The following is a 20007-nucleotide window of genomic DNA, read 5'->3' on the forward strand; positions in this document are numbered from 1 at the left end:
TTAAACTGTGATAAAATGATACAGACACAAATTTAATATCCTTAGCTGCTATATAACATGCACCTAAATCAACAAAAAGTTATCTACATACCTCACACCGGAAGGGCTTGTATCCACAGGTATAGCTTTCTCCACGAGCCAGACGAGGGTGGCTCTGACCACTGCTGCAGTATACGCAAGAGCCTCCAGAGTCTGGGTGCTTCTCTTTCATGTGGGCCTCCAGAGTCTGCTGGTACTTGTAATGCCAGTTGCATTTGGGACACTTGAGTGTCTTGCATGAATTGCGTGAATGCATCATGGTCATGTGACCACCCAAAGAACGTGAGGAACCCAGAACAGTGTCACATTTAGGGCATTCGACCCCACTAACTCCACTGCCACTGGGCCCATGGTTCTGTGAACACTCACCCATTCCTGTTATGTCACAGGAACCCCCTGGGAGGGGGTGCGAGTGGCCATGAGATGAAGGGTGGAGGTGATGATGATGGTGGTGCACGTGGTGATGATGCAGAAGGGCTCCATTTTCCTCCTCTCCCTCTGCAGGGCAATCATTTGGTTCTGGAGCTGTGGCACTATCTCGATTGGCACTTTCATCAGGAGCAGCATTGGTGGACAGAGGCGAGGAGGAAGTGCCAGAAGTTTCATCCTCGCTCCTTCTGACGGCAGCTGTCACCAGTGCCATGGGAACAGTAGGTCCCTGGCAGTTAAAGCTCAGAGGGAGCTCTGAGGTCCTCCCTCCACCATCTGCAGTTGAACCCTCTTCCTTGACAGAGGAGGAAATGGAAGCAAGGGCTTTGCTGTTAAGTGTGGAACTGACTGCAGAGGTGCAGGGAGAAGGCTGGAGAGTGCTACTAGGCATTAATAAAGGAGATTTGGAAATGCTTTGGTTTGAGACAGCTGGTTCCCCCGCTTCACCCCCACCGCTGCTACTGTTACCACCACAGGCCATTGCAGTGCTTTCTGCCTCATCTTCCTCTGCCCCTAATAACAGTTCCTCGTCCTCCTCAGAGCCCCCGGTCTGGCTGGATAAGTGTGCCTTGCTTTCATGTCCCTTAGTGTTCCCATCTTCTCCCTTGCAAGCCAACTCTTTCCCAGCAGGCTCCTCTGTTCTCCCTCCCTGTTTGGGCAGGGCACTGGAGTCTTTGGCAGAGCCTGGGGATGAGGTAAGAGTGGGCGCTTTGGGAATGCTCAGCCCTCCAAGAGAAAGCACTGAGCCTAATGGGGTTTGTTGCTGCTGCTGTTGCTGGAGGCCAGAGTCAGAGTCTTTGTTCAGGAGGGTCTCACTGCCCCCACTGCTGCTTCCGGGCTCTAGATGGACACCACTAAATGTGCCATAGAAGCTCTGTCCAGAGTTAAGAGGGAGCAGCGTAGATGGCAGAGGAGTGCTCTTATTTTTTGGTTCCAGGAAACTTATGAGGGGCTCTTTGTCCTTCCCAATGCCCTGGATAATGGCAGATGCATGCTTATCTCCTAACAGCCGCCGCTCATCTTCACACAGTGTCATGCGGTGATCATGGACAGCATGAGTGGCAAAGGAACGGGCATAGCCGAAGGACAGCTTGCAGAGAAAACACATGAGAATGGGCTTACCCTTGCCATATAGGGCTAGCCCATCAAATTTGGAGAAATCCACATTGTTGGGAACATCTTTGGATACACAGGACTTCTTGGCAGACCCATCGCTGTTCAGGTAATCCTTGTTGCTTTTGTGCCGCACATCGAAGACACGGAAACTGTGCAGGACAGGGCTAAGGCCTGCCATTGTTGAGGTATTGGGGAAACCTTGGTCTGAATTACCAAACCACTTTCCAAAGGACGAGGCTATGTGGAACGTGTTGATGATCTGTGGGTAAACTGAGGACGAAGTCCCAGCAGGTTCCCCTGGTTTCCCCCCACTCGAGAGAGAGTTTGTAGGAAGCAGGCCGGGTACCATGCCTCCACTACTTTGGATCAACTGACTGAGGCTCTCCACAATGTAGGCTGAGCCATCTGGTTGGTAGACTATCTCTCCAGCCAGGTTCTCCACATCACTACTCTCCTCTTCCTCTTCCTCCTCCCCTTCCTCACTCCCACTCTCAGGTGGTCCCTGCTGTTGTGTGGGCTGATGTCGCAGAAGAGTGGGCATACCTCCTCCCCCTGAAGCTATTGGCATCCCAGGAAAAGGTTGAAGACTAGGGAAACAGTTGTCAATCTCCATTTCATCTAAGTCCTCAGATTCTTCCTCTTCTCCACAGCTCACTCCCTCTTGGTCTTCTTCGTCAAGACCCTCTCCTCTGGGATGCAGCTGGCCTGTGGCAGAGCTATCACGGTGGGTCTGGGGTGATGTCTGTTTTGGCTGCTGCTGCTGAGACTGTAGTTCTCTTACCCTGTCATGAGGTGCAATAGAGTTTTGGGACTGAGAGGGGTAGGGACCAGAGAGAGACAGCGGGTCCAGGGAAGGTGCCTGGTTGGTGCAGGTGACCTGTGAGCTATTGTGATCGTTCCAGGGCTGAGGTGGTTGCTGCTGCTGGGAGGAGCCGAGCCCATCGTCTGTCCCAGAAACCACGGGAGACTCACAGCTGTCCATGCTGATGCCTACATGAGGCATTCATCGCATCCAGGCCTGCAGAGATACAAAATGATTGCGATAAGAGGTTAAAGTTGTATTTGGGACAGTAAGCACACAAACAGCACATAATTTATTTGCTATGTATATTAGGGGAAGATCAGACTTATAAATATGAAAGGAAGACAATGGAAAAAAAAAAGGTTTGAAAGAAAAAACAAGCGAATGTATGGCAATGTATCGTAAGAGACAAAAGTCTGAGATATAATTGGAAAAATGACACCATGCTCATTACGCTAGATTAGGCACTTAAACACAATACCTGAGACAAGCACTAATAAGACTTCCATGATTCATCTTCCTGCCATATCACAAAGGTACCATCTTTTATCTTCACCTTCCAAACAACACCCCTAATCTTATATTCTGCAAATCCTACATCTGTTTTTAATTAACTTGCAGTCAGAAAAAAGGCAGCAACAGTCTAACTTAATGGATCAAATAGATTCCTTGTGAGATAATTAGACATTGAGAAGCCACCCATCAGCATGTCGTACATTTACATAACTAGAAGGGGAAAAAAAAGGGAAAACTGTATCTAAAAAAAGAAAGAAATTCTTAACAGTAATACTGTTACCACTCCACCTCCAGTGGTGTACATAGAAGAAGAATGTAATTCATGTGTATTATTGAGATAGATTTGTCTGGACGCTAACATGAGCAATAAAAGTCAGTATTTTCTATGAACCCAAAACACATAAGCTGGTTTGGGACTTCACTGCAGCTGTGTTTAGATCTTGCATCCAATAACCTCCACGCTTAGCCTGGTTTCAAACACTCCAGCCATCCTCTGCCTCTGAAATAATAAATGGGAGCTGAGCTTTCGGGAGCTGGCCATGCCCCGAGCATCTGAGAGACTCAACGCAGGCTGCAATTTAGAGCGCAGAAGAGATAAAATGATAGCGCAAGATACTGCTGAGCTAATAATTTTATTAAAGGGATGCAGCCAACATTGATTAAAGGGGGCAATCGCGCTGAAACCAATAACTCTGGGCTGCCCTTTAACCCAACAGTACTGAATATTACATGAGCAAAGTTTCCCGGCACCGAGCTCACTGCCATGTCCTGGTTGATTAGCACATTCACCGCTTGCACTTGATTTATTTACTTATTTACTTAGGGATGCAAATTTCAGCTGCGATCAGAATGGAGTCTACCCCACACCCTAACATATAAAGCACTGAAGGAGAGGAAAGATTGATAATGTCTGTCTGCCTCTTCATGAATGTCTGATGAGGCTTGCTTCCCGTGCAACATACCTGAGACCTCCCCAGCCTATGTGCACTCAAACTGCAAAAAACAAAACAAAAAAGTCATGATAAAGGACCCTCATTTTGTATTTGGTCTGCTAAATGAAGAGTCAATTGTGGGCAGTAAGTAAAATTAAATAGAGAACCATAAATACACACAAGTTTCTGCTAGCATGGTCTGTCTGATTATTTTGTTTACATTCAACAAAAGCTAACCTCAGTGACCCTTAAGTTACTTTGCATATAAAATGAAAGATATTAGACTGGCTGGCTTATTAACATGATTGCTTTATACAGCCAGACATGATTTAGCGATGGCTGCCATATTGAGTGAGGGGATACTAGCCTTACTGGTCTGTATTTATTATCTGCTCCATTAATAAGAGGCTATGAGCTCAACAGCCATTTCACACAAATGGACTGAGGGCAGTGAGAGTAATGCAAGAAAAAACGCACCACATGTCAAACAGACAGTGATTCTTCAGACTAAAAGCAAGTGGATAAACTGTACGAAATGAAATGGGGGGTGGGGGAGAAAAAGTGACTCGTCTAAATGGACTGTCTCATAGGAAAACATCTCCATGTGTCCTGTCAGAACATGGAGTTTTTCACACTTTGTTCCTGTAATCTATTAGGCCCCTCCTTCAGATTCCACTGCCTGTCTCAACCAGGCCTGGGAACACTAGGACCACATGCACAACTAGTTTTTAAGAGCCCAGCTCAAATCCCCCCCACCTGGCTCTACCCTTCATGTGTTTCATGTTTTGTGGAGGTCCCTCTAAATGGTCTTCCATGCTTCATTTGGTAAACTAGATGACCAGTAAACCTCGATGCCCCAAAGAAGGGAGAAACCCTAGCCAAGCAACAGTGTGTAAAACAGAGGGTTAGACTTGAGGGAGAAGAGACTGGGATAAGGCCAACAATGACCTCTAAAGTTCTCTAGTCTCCTCTTTTCCGCGGGTTTAAAAAAGGTGAGTACAGTACCCATCAATTCACATTACCGCTCAAGATTCCTCAAGCAATTAGCAACAGACAGGATAAAACAATGACTCTTGATCAGTGCTGGAGCGCCGAGATAGTTTGGTGTGTCCAGTGCTTACAGAAAACAGAATTGCCCTTTAAAATCAAGATGGTGTAATTCAATAACCTGCAGTGGTTACTGATGAGCAATGGGATTGTCTGGAGTCGGAAAGTCGCAGATGGGCCAACTGATATAATGCTGTTTGTCTCTAGGAGGTCTGCTTGGCTCAGCGACACCTGTTTAAAGTAGGAAAAGCTTTAATCTCTAGGAGGGACTAAAGGAGTCCAGGAGACAAAGAGACGCGGTCAAAGTAGAGGGGAAGTGGAGGAGGCTGGTGTCTTTGTGTGCTGATTGTGTTAATAACCACAAATAAAAATGATGGAGTAGACCACTAGAGGTGACTAGTACTGTTATTATGTACAAGTTACCTTTATGTACTGTTATACATTGCAATATTTAGAAACAAAAAAATTTGAATACTGGCATTACAAAAAGAGATTCTGTCATGGCGTCTGCCCCTGTTTTGCCTTTTAATTCTGAATATGGGTCCACTGAGTTGACAATAAGCAGGCTGTGCGCAGCCAAAACAAACCTTAGTTGACAATAAGAGATAATCACAGGGAAGAAAAGGCTGGATTCCTGAGCTGATCTCAGGGAAAGCATGATGATGCACAGATCCTAACTGCAGCATTCACCCCTTACTGCCACCTGCCATCAAAGACTTTATGCCAGAGTCTCCTCGCTCTTCTATTTTCTCTGTGGCAAAAAAAAAAAAGGTTATGCTCGACCCCCTCCCAACCACAAAGCAGATAAGACTGAACCTTGTGAAAAGGCCTTGGTTTTAATGAACAATGTCAGAGAGTGGGTCTGGATGTCATTTTGTAGGGATGCAAAATGAGATAAGTTTTAAGATATGGGTCCTTTCATTAGGTGGGATTTACTGGCCAACTGAGGCAGGAATTAAAGGCTAAAGAAGCATCTGATTATAAGCATGCCTGATCACCTGCCCAAAGGCCTGGTCTTGCCTTTAGAAGACCCTGGTCTCTAGGGTTTCCTGGGGGAATTAGCTCAGACTCTGTCCAAACTGTAAATACTGCTACTTAGGGGTGCCCTTACTCTTACTGCACATACGCATACTCACGAGTTGTGAGGGCACACAAGTCTGTTAACCTGCCAAGAAAGACCCCACACAATACACCAGTTCTGATTTTCAAACATGCATCAGTGATGTTCCTTGTCTGTGTCTTGTCTCTGCGCCATCACAGAGCCTGGCTAGCCACCGCAGGGTAAGGGGCGGTTATTGGAAAATCAATGGCATGAACGCTAAGCAAGTTACAGGAAGATGTGGGAAGGAAAGGTTCTTATTGATAAAGCAAGGGAAGGCTTTTGATGTTGCACTAGGGACATGCTCATTGATGGGGAAACCATTGTAGTCCTCAGGCAGAGCGGCGCATGGGTTTATCTTGTAAGCTTGTTTCAATTAATCACCAATAAAGGCATGCATGCATTGCACTTTTTAACATATGTCTACTTTAATGCCTGGTATGGCTTAGAAAAGTCTGGTTTTAAGGCCCTTATATTTTAGTGACTGAATTGATATTTTTAAAACTTCACAAGTGTTTTTTCTTTTTCTTTTTCTCTTCCCCCTTTTTCCTATTTTGTTTTGTTTTTTTAACTGCAGGTTTGCTTCCGTATAAAGACCTTATACTCCACTAAGGCAAGATGTGAGTTTATGACTGATATGGTGTCACAAGAAGCTTAACTGCATGGTACCAAGAATAAATAAATACATGGCATTATCAGTAGAGCAGCATTGTGGTGCAGTGGTTAACACTGTCATAGCAAGAAGCTCCAATCATCATTAAATATAAACAAATACATAAATACACCTCTTATACTTTAGTCATTCTTTATTTAAAAAAATCCAAGAATACTTTCATACTGTCACTGTGAACATCAACAGTCAATACTCGTTGTTAACTCTGTGGAGGTGAAGTCTTGGTTTCCTTGATCCCCATCACTTTAACTCAATTAGCAACAATTAACAATGAAACACAGTAATTTATTATGTGCTGTAAATATTCAGTCTACTCCTGTGCTAATGCAGACATAAAGGTGCTCCAGTACTGCTCCAACTGCAGGAGGCAAAAAGTCACCTCAGGTCGATGGCACTCGGCCTGTAAACAGGGCTTCCCGTAAAATCAATGATCTTCAGTAGGAGCTATCAGTCTGTCTAACAGAAATAGCCATGGCTGTGCTGAGTCTAAGGCAGGGAAGAACAGTGCTGTGTGTTTACATCAGTGTGTGAGAGTAAGGGAGGCTGATCACTGGCCTGTCTGGGAGGTATTTCTCAAAGGCAGCAGAACTGAGGCATGTAGATCTGTCAAGCATGCAGCTAGACAAGGTTTACAACTCACAGATTTTATTACTGTAGTTCTTTTTGTGTACTTTATGCGTTAATCTAATGCTGGAACGAACGTATACTTTACAGCCAAAATAATCCTTGCTGATTACAATATGAGCAAACTCAAATACCCAGGAGGTGATATGCTGATTGTTTTAGTTTCACAGTACTCAATTTTAGTAATCATTTTGCACTAGCAAAACTGGCCAGTGAAGGCAAAATTGATTTGTTTGTAGTATCAATTGCCTCCTTTGTTAATAGACCTGAAATAGAACCTTGAAAATGATTTTACCCTTTATGCAACACCATCAAATCGTGCTAATCCATTCCATGTTGCAGAGCGGAAGAAAAGTTATTTAAGACAAATCAGCGGTGAAATCACAGCACAGAACGGTATGTTGATCATACACAGGGCAGTCTGATTAAATGATCAGACTTGAGCTCAGCTAAATTCCAAAACCCCTCAGTAGGGATTTACACATGGCACTAGAGTGTTTCCTCAGTTTTGGAGGGTGTGATAGAAACAGCATGCTGGTGTAATTAGAAGTAGTTAATTAGCTGTGGGTTAATTACTGGGTTCTGCAGAGCGATAGTGAAAGACCTGGTGGGGTGGCAAAGCAAAGAAGCAGCGAACACACAGCAGGAAGCTCCCAGTCTCCCACCAATTAGCAACCAGCATGGGGAGGGGAGCTTCTCTGGTGCACTCGGAGTACAAATGTGTAAAAATCATTTCATTCAAACCTCTGTGCAAAGGAAGAGAAAGCGACGGTAGATACAATTTGCTTGGCGTTAGAAACATTTTAGTATTTTTCTTTTTTGGGGGGGATAGAAAAAGTGGCAAGGTACACTGGAATTTTAGACGACAAGGTGATGCAAATAATACAATGGCCATTAAGTCCACAGAGTGAACGGGAAATATTATAATTACTGCAAAAGCAACTACTTCCTACGGCAACAAAATCATTCTTCATTTTGAAAGGCTGCACTGCATTATTTTCCTGTTATGTCCCACGTGGTTTGTTAAGAAAGCTTTGTAATTTATAAGCGCATAAATTATCCTTGGAATTAAGATATTGATGTATAATAAGAGAAGGGCTATTGGGCACAAACTAATGTTCACCCCCAGGCAACTCAGTGCGCAGAGCAATAGGGTTTCTTTAAAATCGCCAGAAAGACTGTGAGAATGAGAATAAGACAGAGTGAAACTCTGCAGCTGTATCTTCCAAACAGTTATCTGATAACTTTGATATACATTATCCATTTCTGCTCAATTTTAGACTAACAGACATGGATATTGAATGATTTGTAACAGTCTGAAATGCAACCTCACATACTTTGGCACGCCGATCTGACTTTCCCATAGTGTGGAATGCAGAAAAGCTGAAAGGACAGATAACACTTTGTGCAGTGGTCTTTCAGGGTTTAATCAATCAGAGAAGTACACGCTGATCAGATTGGGGACGATGCAAGTTTTAAAAGAAAAGGAATGCCCCAGATAGATATTTGCAGATGTACAACTGCGTTTCCTGCAGTTTAGCACAACAGAGAGAAAGAGAGAGGGAGAAAGTGAGAGAGCTAAAGACACGTGTCCACTGAAAGGTCAGGGACAAGGGGGAAATGTGCTGATCAAAGTCTTTGAGCCCCCGGACCTTCATTTCTACTAATTATCAAATCTTCCCCTATTTATATCTGCGGGAAGCAGACGGTCTCTAAAGAGAGGATGGAAGTGAAATCTGCAAACTACAGTGCTTTCAAAGCTTCTGTGTGAACTCACTCCATTTCATTTGTTCTACGGTACCAGGATTAGGGTAGTAGAAGCTAAGAGAACCACTGAGCACAACTAAATGTTGTGAATAGACTGCAAGGCTGAGCAAACTGCAAAATACTTTATCAGTGCCATTCTTCAGCGGTGGAAATGTTATCTGTCATTGCATGGTGCTATACAGAGATGTGGTCCACATACAGTATGCACAAATGTGTGAAGACACACCTTCTTGCAGCTTTCAACTAAGGAAACCACAAACAGACTTGTTAAAGTGATCAATACCATTGAAATATTAAACCTTAAGAAGCCACATTATTGATTGGGACCCAATGATAAAATGGTTTATTATCACAATTGTGGGGCTTTATGTAAATGTTCATCCACCATGTGCTGTGGCTTAATATGAACCTTCCACCACACACACACGCACACATAAACGTATACATGTGCAAGCATACACACACCTTCCAACCCACTCAGCTCTGCTCTTTTACCCTGCCATCTAAAACCTGAGGGATTGGAGGGATTGGGGCGGACAGGGAGTTGTCATTACCACTACTTCTGCATCCATTAAGGAGAGCTGACACTGATCAGCATACTGAGCCTCTGTTGACTGAGAGAGGAGAAAAGGGATCTAGCCCCCTAGAACAACCTGGCAGCTCTGGGATCTAGTCTAAGGGACATCAGGCTGGTGTTACTTTGAAGGAAAAGCATGCAGGTGAGCACAGGACTCAGACTCTATGCAAGGATCACGCCCTGACAGACAGATCGGGGACAGGTATGACATGTCTATAATGCTGGGTCTTGCTGTCTAATCTGGAAAACAAATACCTTAGTAATGACCCAGTCCTGCACCTGGTAAAACACAGGCTTCACCAGCACCTGGAATTAGACAAATATCTGTTCGCTAAGCATTCTTAAAGCAACACGCTCAAAAATACTTAAGGTAATTTAGAAGGTATGAATATATGATGTAAAGATGCTTTTTTTTAAAGAAATAAAATGTAGAGGAGAAACAGCAAATGTGTAATATCCGCTAAAATATTGGTAAGTATTAAGGCTAAGGTAGGACATTAAACAGTGAGCAAGACTATGAGCAGTTGAGTTAAATGACACAAAGGCCCAGAAGTAAAACACAGAGCCAGTGCCACAAGCCTGCGAGTTAGAGGCCAGTGTTCGGTTAAGTATCTAAACCTGAGCAGGGTGATAAGATCCCTTTTAGAAGGCATGTGAAGGCCAAATGACCAGGAAACCCGAGTAATGTGGGTGAAAGCTGTCTGGGGTGAGAGCAGAGACGTGGAAAGTCATGCAGCGTTATGTGTGGAAAATGGAAACTTACTATCTCTTTTACACACCTCATACTGAGAAGAACTGCAGTCCCATTCGCATAAGCTTGTATGTGCATATACCATATCATGTATAAGCACACACGTGCACGTGCACGTGCACGCACACACACACACACACACACACACACACACACACACACAAAGCAGGGATTAAAGAGTGTCCCAGTGAAACCATTCTGTGGAAATTATTTCTTTGCAGAAAAAAATGGCATGAAAGCCAATGGCGACCTGGCCTCTAATTCTAGAGTAGGATATCCTGGATAAATAATTAGAGGGTTGCTTTGAAGACCTTGCACAGCTGAACCATTCACTCCCCACTTCACATTTGCTAAAGTCATTAATGACAAAGATTCAGAAAGGAAAAGCGAAAATCTTTCTGGTACACAAATACGTTTTTTTTTTTCCCTTTTTTTTTTTTATGAGGCCTGGCCCAAATTCCTCTCCGCTTAGCTGAAGCCCTTATCCTGGGAAAGAACTGCACGCGTTTTAAACAATAAACCTCAAGGAAAAACTGAATTCTATTGCCCCATTCCCTACTGAATTATGAGGGTTGATTAAGTTAAAAGAATAATGTGCCCTGTGTTTTAAAAGGGGAAGTGGACAAGAAATGTTTCAATGCAGCAGACAATATTATCAAAGCAGCAAAGACTTTTATATTTCAGAGCGTAATAAAAGAGCGTAATAACAAGCCCGCTATGAATGCAAGATTAGAACGTACCATGCTCTAATGAACAAACTGACTGATCCACCGTTAGTCCTCATGCTTAGTCACCGCATGTGTCATGTCTTCAGTGGGCTGTGTGGCTAACCTGGATCAATCAAAGCGGGGGAGAATCTGACAAGTAGAATTCCCAACAAAAGAAAATCCACTCACCAGTGTGCATTTTAAATTCCACTGCATACAGCAGCAAAATCTTTCAGCATTAAAAAAAAACCCCAAAAAACAAAAAAAGGAAGATGAACCCACTGAGCAGGGTTTCCATGCCGATGAGATGTCTAATCTTTACACTGCCAGTTTACAAACAAAACACTCATTAATCAGATCTAGATGTAATCATAATGTTAAAAGAAGAGCAGAGCTTGCCCTACAGTTTACAAGGACAGCTTCCAAGGTAAACCTTGCAAGGTGATGTGCATTTCTTCTGAGTAAAGCTGTGATGAGGAACTGTCAACAGAGGAAAAGGGAAGGGAAAAAAAAACAAAAGAAAAACAACTTGTTAAGTGTATAACAAGGTGGCCTGGAGGGCAATGCCGAAAGACACCTCAGCACTTGACTCTGTAGTGTGCAGGGAACATCAAACAGCATTTCTGTAACAACGCTGAGCACTGACAGAGCCGACCACAGTGTTCAGAGGGCCCTTGTGTGAAGAGAAACACTTCAGTTTGTCAGGAAATAAACAGGCAAAATGTGACTAAAAGACAACAATCCCTTCTGCAATAGTAATAAGTTCTCATATGCACTAAATGTGAACCCAGTGTATGTTGGGAGACCTATCTGACATGAGGGAAAGCTACTGCCATTGAAATAGCAAGAAGGTGTATGTGTGTATCACCCAAAGACGCAAGGATTGGGTGGTAAAATTAACCCTCTGTTTGAAGCTGCGAAGAAGATGAAGGAGTAAAGACAAAGCTTACTGAAATAAAATTAACAAATGATCTGAACTGTGATAGAACAGTGCTTGAACCAAAACCTGGCATGCTGCTATCTACTGTACAAGTGTCCATTCACTTGGTGCTGAGGTTGCAGATGCTCAGTGGTAACAGGACATTAAAATATCCTACGCCCGTGGGGACAGGGAAGAGACAGAGGAAACAGACAAATGAGAGGGAGAAGCAAAAACTGGAGTGATATTTTAAGAAATGTGGAGTGTGTTAATAAGTTCCTCTTCTTCCTGTCCTCGCCTGGCCTGGTCTGAGTGTTGTGACAGCTACAGCGCTGTGGAGCTATATTTGAGAAAGACCAGCCCCTTGCCCCTCATCCCCGCATATACACTGCAGCCCTTGTTCATCTTTCCTAATGAAATGGCCACATGCCTCCTCTCATCTCAGAGTTGCTTGCACACTGTAGCACCTGGTAGATATAAATCAGGCTCACTGAGCTGTATTTGGGAAGTGAGGCATTAAGCATGACATGGGCTGTCAAAGTTCAGATCGCACCGACCGCAACATCTAGTTGAACTGCTGTAGAACAGACCAGAGACCAAGAAGCAGGCCTACCATCGGCCTCTTATCTTCTGCCTCACAGCTCTGCATGACATGGCTGCCACATCTGGGCCCCAGCTGGGCAGCCTGCTGAGCACAGTGTAGCCCAATGTCAAGAAACCCTGTAGCACCCATATTACATATATTCATGTATTCATGGTTAAGAATCCTTTTTTTCTTTTTTAAAGGCATCAATAGTTTTTTTTTAAAAGTGACAATTTAAATGGACATTGATTGCTGTCATTTATCTTTTAGCTTTCTTATCTGTGGGCTTGTGGGTATTATTACAGGTTTTAAGTGGTTAGGATCTATTTCTGAGCAAGGAGATAAAAAAGTAGCCGAGCGCCTGCAAGCATACTGTATGTACCCTTATGTGTGCGTGTGTGTGTTTGAGTGGAATTTTTGTCACGTGATAGCAGAGGCTGAAGGTCAAAGACTGTAAGAGAACCCACACATTCCTCAGAGGACAGGCACACATCTTCAGTGCATGAAGATTTGTAGGTCTGCATCAACTGCGATGCATGCATGCATAAGCATATTGAAGAAGCCAAAGCTCCAGTTTTCCGCCACTCCACCCGTGTACCCTAGAGATTTATACTTGAATATTAAATATTCTCCACCAAGCTTTAGATGTATGGGATAACTCCAAACACACACACACACACACCACATGGAGGCAGGGCGCTTAAAAAGAAATGAAAATGAGTGCAAAGTGACAAAAGGGGCTAATGAGTGTGGGGGGGAAAAATCTGTTAGAGATTTTGTTGTGGGCTTTTATAGATGATACATCCTGCTCTTATTTTCCATAAGTCACAATGAAGTGTTGAGGTGGTGCAAAAAGACTACAAAAAAAAAAAGGAAAAACAAATGGACAGAGCAAAGAATGAGGGGACTACATAACTACCCAGTTTAACAAGTATTTCCATTAACAATTAATTATCTTCACAATCGAGGGGCTCAAGCTAAAGAAAGATGCCTGATGGATGAAAAAAAAAAGAGGTATGTGAACAGCAGCAACAACACTGGTTTATGACACATAACATTTATTAATTCAGCATGTTGGAGGGAGTGCATGCAAAGGGGACAAAGACTGTTGAGTATATATGGGGTAGAAAAAATGGGTCTTACAAGTGGCTTCTGATTGGTGTTGCTATTTGAAGTGAAAACTTCATTTGGTTACATTGTTTACTTTGCCCTGGTGCACCCATGCACCCATGCGAACATGCATACAAATACAAATAAGAGGCACATTACATCAAAATGTAAGAGTTTAGGGAACGAGTGAAAAAGGACCAGTGTTGTCTCCCAAATAAGGCTAATAAGGCTAAGCATATATGTAGGAAGGAATAAAGGAATAAAAACCCCTAAGATTATTTGTTTTTTCATAGGAAAGTAAACCTCAGTCAGTGGCGGCAGATTCCACACTGCCTTGAGAATGGGACATTTAATACACATTTAATTAATGATGTCATTGTTTTGACATTGAAAGTGCATGCCAGCAAACAAGATAAACAAGGTCTAGCGTTGGGAAGAGTGCTATCAGAATACTAAGGGAAACAGAAAGCTGAGAGATCACATTCAAAGCACTTTGAATCTTAACGCTGGGTGCTTAGCTGACTCCATTCAATCCTCCATGTGATGAGAGAATATTTTACTCACAAGCACTCCATGTGTAAAGGTCAAATGCATGTATGTTAGACTAAATAGCAGACAGATACGCTGCAATGTTGTGAATGGATTCTCTCAGCAGCGAAGCGAGTTTCACCACAGCGTTACACCAGCGTGGTGGACATAGCTGAGTGTGCTTACACATGCCAGTGACAATTAGAACAAGACAAACAGACAGTTATACCCAATACACATATACAAGCATATATTTGACACACTATTATATATGGAGGGAGAGAAAGAAGCCATAAAAGTATAAGACAAAAAGACAACAACATTACACCTAAGGCATAAGGCGACAACAAAAGATCAACTCATTCATGGGTGCATGAGCCAACTTGCTTACCCACATTTGTGCTTCCCTCCTTTCACACAGACACAGAAAGAAAAACACGTTAGCATGGAGGCAAGAATTAGAGCAGGGCCAACTGGCTCACCCTGAAAGTTCAAGTTGAGTGCCACTACAAATTACAAGTTGACAGCTTTAACTGTCCCTGGTATGTGTTTCTTACAACGTACATGCATGTTGGAGTTTGCTGTTGAAAGTGCCTCTAGACATCTGCTCTGGATAAGATATGTACATGTCTCCGTTATCTCTTTATTTAAAAAAAAAAAGGAACACAAAAAAGTATGTAAACAAGCTATATTCAGATTGGTTTAGTGTAATGATGGCGAGCACCTTTGTCTCTAAAGCTTGGAAAAAAAAATATAACTATAAATTTGTTTTCTATTATTTGTAGTTTATGTTACTACTCTCATTCTGTGTGTTCTTTTCCAAAACGGCATAGAATATCCCTTCAAACCTACTAAAAAACAAATGTCCCAACAATGTTCCTTATGGTAGGATCATCTGCCCCATGTCTAGCAGATGCCCCCATATTTGGGGAAGGAGAGTGACAGAGGCTGTGTAAAACGAGAGGGCACCTAATTGGTTCATAACCTGTAATTGTGGAGAAGTAATTGGAGTGGACTCACAGATGCCAGGTGCACACTATGGAGGTGGGGCAGTGGTTTGCCCTTTGACTGTGAGAGTGTGTTTGCATGTGTGTGTTTGTGTATGTGTTCATGCATGTCACGGGGTTAGCAAAGATCGGAGTTAGGGGATGGGGGATTGGGGGGGGGGGGGGGGGTGACGACACTTCTGCAGCATAGGTCCCCAAAGAATATGCGTTAGGTGTGGCGTGTGCCTATTAGGTCCTTAAAACCACATGAAAGTCCATGAGCTGAAACTTGAAACAACACAACCACACCCATGGCAAACAGGCACACATCTAAAAGTACACACAGCCAAACAATGTATACATGCATACTATATCACAGCTTCGTGTCCACCGGCAATGTTTTTTAGCCCGCTGTTGACTGTAAGAAATCTGCAGCTCAACATTTTCTCATGGCTTGCATGGTGGGTCAATGGGATCAATGCGCTCATGGTCCACCTAGCCAATAACACACCTCTAGCAATCAATGTAATGGGGGCTGAGTGTTAATTGGGACAAAGTAAGAGGAGGGTGGGTGATGGAGCACATGGTCCTTTTTGCAGAAGCATCAAAAACGCTGAACAGGGTCATGCAGAAAGCTGCTTAATGTCGTCAGCATGCTTGTTTAATTGATTGCTTAAGAAGTATTTTCGTATAACAAATAGAAACGGTTAGCGTGCATTCAAGTGCTGCGCAGTAAAGAAAAGGAAGTAGTTCAGGGAACATCTGTTTGTCTTGCCTATCACCTTGTGATTATCAGTAATTAGCCAACCCCTGTAGTTGTGTAGGTGAGGTCATACATTCCCATTATTGGGTAGAAACAGCTCCCATTCAACTTGCCACCATGTTTCTACACTTTGCTGTTTATAGTCTCTTCTTTAACATTTACATTCTCGAAGAGCACCTCGCCAAAGAATCACTTTCTCTACTTCAAGGTTGCATATTAAACTGCAGTTACTTTGAATAGATAAAACGGAGGCAAACCCAAAACAGGCCTGAACTTGGGATGGGAATAAAATTAGTAAAAGTTGAGTATAGTTTGCATTATCCACTTTCGTGAATGTTCAGATAAAAACAGCAAATAATCCAACATATGGATTTGAGCTCAGTTGCGAGATGACACTTGCTTCAAAGAAAAGTGCCCTTCACATCCTGCTCTAAAAAAGAACTACAGTATCCTGTTCAAGCAGAAAGCAGATCATCTTCTCTTCACTCAACAGCCATGCCGCAAACTTACTGGGGTGAAAACCGAGAGGGTGAAGATGAGAATGAAAACAAATCTGCATTGTAAAGTGGGAAGCTGTTTTTGCTGTTCATAGGTAGAGCAGCTTAGAAGTGGTACATCATACACTGTTAAAAATAAGACTGGCATATTCAAACATTTAAGCATGCTTTTGGCAGCAGGTGTCTTTTGATGGAAATCATGAGAAACTTCCAATTAAACAAAAGCAGCGAGACGGGGGGGGGGGGGGGGGGGGCATTACAGAGTCAAATGTTTACCCAGCTTGTTTAGAGTACGGTTGTTTATTTCTGATGAGAAGCTCACAACTACAAAAAAGTATATGTAGAGCACAGGAAAAACCTGCCCGACAGATATTCTGTCTGTCAGCTAAATGGAAGTAGGAAGTGATGGTAAGGGAAACATCCTCCACCAGTACAAACTGTTTCCCCTGTGTTGCCTGTTGTCTCGAGGTTAGTCAATGTAGCATCCCAGAAAAGGGCTGCGCCACACAAACAGCTCAAAAGTTTCACTCACTACAGGAAAGTGTCTCATACCTACAATCAAAAATAGATTGCTTTCTTTTTACCTTCGTTGACATTAGTAAGAAACTGCTACCACTTGCACTGTAACGGTATAACTTCATGTATCAGTCGATCTTCTTCACCATGAACAACATGGTTGCCACTTATCTGAGCTATTTGCTAGGAGTGAGGACAACCAATAGAGATATATTGATTTTCCAACATTTTGGTGTAATTTGGTGAAGATTAATTAACATCTCGCCTTGCTCTGCTCAGCTTGCTGACACAATGAACAGGGACGGGTCACAGGAAGGTCTAAAGTCAGGACCCAATTGGTCCAAAAACAAGGTGGCCTCCACAAGACCCTTGCCCACCCCAAGCCTCTAAATTACCTAGGCTGACACTGGTGGGGAGGAGTCAGGAGCCCACTTTAGGTCTGTACTCAGGCCAGTGGTTGAACGGGTCAAGACCTCCCCATTAGGGAGCAGGTCAAAGCCACATAACTCTTTAGCTAAGGTGAGGGTCACTGCGATGGTCTGTCCGAGTCGGGGTCAACCAGAGGTCTCTGGCCACTGAGGTTCATGGCAATACAATAAAAGTAATCAATCTGGCCGCTAGACCCTGGTCAATAATATACTCCCAGGCTGTGGAGGGTCACCACCTGTTCCCTGGCCTCTCCTTGGACTGTCCTGGACCTCCTGAAGTGCCTAGATCTTGGATTTCACTGTCCTGAAGGAAAAGTGGAAGTCTGGTGCAGAGAATAATGAAAGTCCACATATACAGTTAAGCACTCTGGTATAAAACCATGACAAATGTATAAGCTCTCAGTAGACAGCAACTGGAATCGTTCGGTTGTAATTATTTTACAGTTTACTTAACTGACAGTTAAGTAAACTGTCAGTTAATATCCATTTGGTAACAAATCTGGATCTTCTTTGTCTATAGGTGACACTTTACGTCACACCAACAAATACCTGGTCATTTCAGGATGCCTCTAGTAGAGAATAAAATGTGCTTTACCAGAGTCCAGCCTAAACAGAGACAGAGCTAGGCTATGAAATTGACACGGCTCACCGACATGAGCTGTATCCTTTTTTAAAAAATGCAGACATGCCTTTTTATATCGTACTCCTATTGCACTGACAAAAAAAACCCTCCTCATACACTGTATGGTGACTAGTCAGAATGCATTTTCCTTAATACTGCTAATCTTACTTTCTTTCAGTGTCTTGTGACAAACATTGCCAGCACTGCTCTCTCTCTGTTCTTCCCTCTTTGGCCTCTCACGCTTGCCATGAATGGAGACAGACAGCATCCTTGGCTCCTGCCAGGATGAGGCAGCAGTTAATTCTTGGCTGCCCTCCCTCTTTGCTTAAAGGCAGGTATAGAGTTTCCAACAGCTCCAGCTGGCTTGATACAATGGAGATCTCAGTGCAAAGGCAAAGTTCCAAGCAGGTGAACTAACCTCTCCTCCTTTGCCTTATAGGCCTTATCAGCCATATCAACAGTGGTGCCACTAACATCCCTACACCTCCACCAGAGCTGACCCATTCTTTCTCAAGTTCCAGTCACCCTAACCCTTAAGTCTCACACCATTGCCAGGCTGTGTGCCCTTTCTCATAAAGAAATATAAAACTACAGTAACATTTGAAACACAGCTTAACAAGAAGATGAAAAGGCACTGGTTCACGGTCAAACCCCACTATTCATCAAATGCGCTAGAATAAAAATGTAATAAAAGAATGTAAAAAGTTTGTGTCTAAAGACATACATGTTTTTAACATGAGATGGGTATTTGGACTCATTTCTTATCTCCATCTCATTCCTTCTTTCCTTTCCCCCCTCTGCTCTTTCCTGCCAACAACATGACATCTCATTAGGCAGTATAATCAGCATCCTATTTGCATACATCTGTTTTATTTTATTGATTGCCTCTCATTCGTTAAGATTCAGGGCATATAATTAATGACCAACCCCCTGGTGCCACACCCTGGGGACAGCTAATTCCACTGCATACCAAGGGGATTTCAGCAGAGGGCACAAGTGGGCTTGTCACAACGGGCACCGGGCCAGTCCTGGTCCCCTCCCTGCCTCCGGCTGTCCTTGGTCCCAGCCAGCTCCTCTAACAAGGAGAGCCCTTCCTGGGCCGCGTTAACTAAAAGGACAATTATCTTGAGAACAATGATGCTTTTCACAGGGGCTGTGTTGTCATTAATGCAGTGGATCTGGTTACAGCAGCCAGCTTAAGCTAATTAACGAATGCTATCTGTGGACTCTCATTGCTTCTTAATTAAGTAAGATTCATTTCAAAATGGGGACAGTCACTTTTTGAAAGGAGAGCTTTGCCTTTGACTTTTGTTTGAATTAATTTACTTGGTGAGGTTTGCTTCGCATGTCTAAACAACTGCCACTTAGCTGCGCCACACTTAACAAACACATGCTCAGCAGTGATCTAATACTTACGACTGACTTCAACGTAAATATGAACACAGGCTCAGATTGAGAAAGAAATATTCTTTTCAACAACAGCTTTGCATATGGGCAGTAATGCCAGAAGCAACCTTGCTCTTCCAGTTTATCTGTGGCCACAAAGCGATTTATCCTGAAAAGCTCCAGTCACTACCAGCCTTGTGCTTCCTTTGACAAAAACACTCTCTAGACCCTGATGTTTTAACATCCGTCTCCACCATTAAAAACATATTCTGATTAGAAATTGCTGACTGACTGACACGCTGAATACTGTGGGAACAGTTGCTTTCCAAAAAGACAGCTGAGTCTGTTTTTTCTTTTTCTTTTTCTTCTTTTTTTCCAAGGAGCCTGCTGACCTTTTACACAGGAGAGGACTGTTAGTCACCAGTCACTCAGCACTGACTGACAACATGGGGAAAACTGAATGAGAGATATAAGTGTGTGTGTGTGTGTGGGAGGGGGGGGGCATGCACATGTTGGGAGAGAGAAAGAGAGAGGGAGCAAGAGAGGAAAAAACAGAAAGAGAGAGAGAAAAACAAAGAGAGACAGAGAGA

At 43.3% G+C, this 20007-nt stretch overlaps 1 protein-coding gene across 9 annotated transcripts in view; it reads right to left on the reverse strand.

The window, feature by feature from the left end:
* zfhx3b (zinc finger homeobox 3b) overlaps window positions 1-20007 on the reverse strand; it is a 287490-nt gene that overhangs the window by 88463 nt on the left and 179020 nt on the right. For all 9 annotated transcript variants that reach the window (XM_085162836.1, XM_085162826.1, XM_085162793.1 and 6 more), the window contains one exon: window positions 92-2602. In XM_085162836.1, coding sequence (XP_085018962.1) covers window positions 92-2587 — 2496 coding nt within the window. In that variant the 5' untranslated portion in view covers window positions 2588-2602. The remainder of the gene's footprint in view (window positions 1-91; window positions 2603-20007) is intronic.

Source organism: Neolamprologus multifasciatus, chromosome 1 (genome assembly GCF_963576455.1).
Source record: "Neolamprologus multifasciatus chromosome 1, fNeoMul1.2, whole genome shotgun sequence".
Classification (NCBI taxonomy): Eukaryota; Metazoa; Chordata; class Actinopteri; order Cichliformes; family Cichlidae; genus Neolamprologus; species Neolamprologus multifasciatus.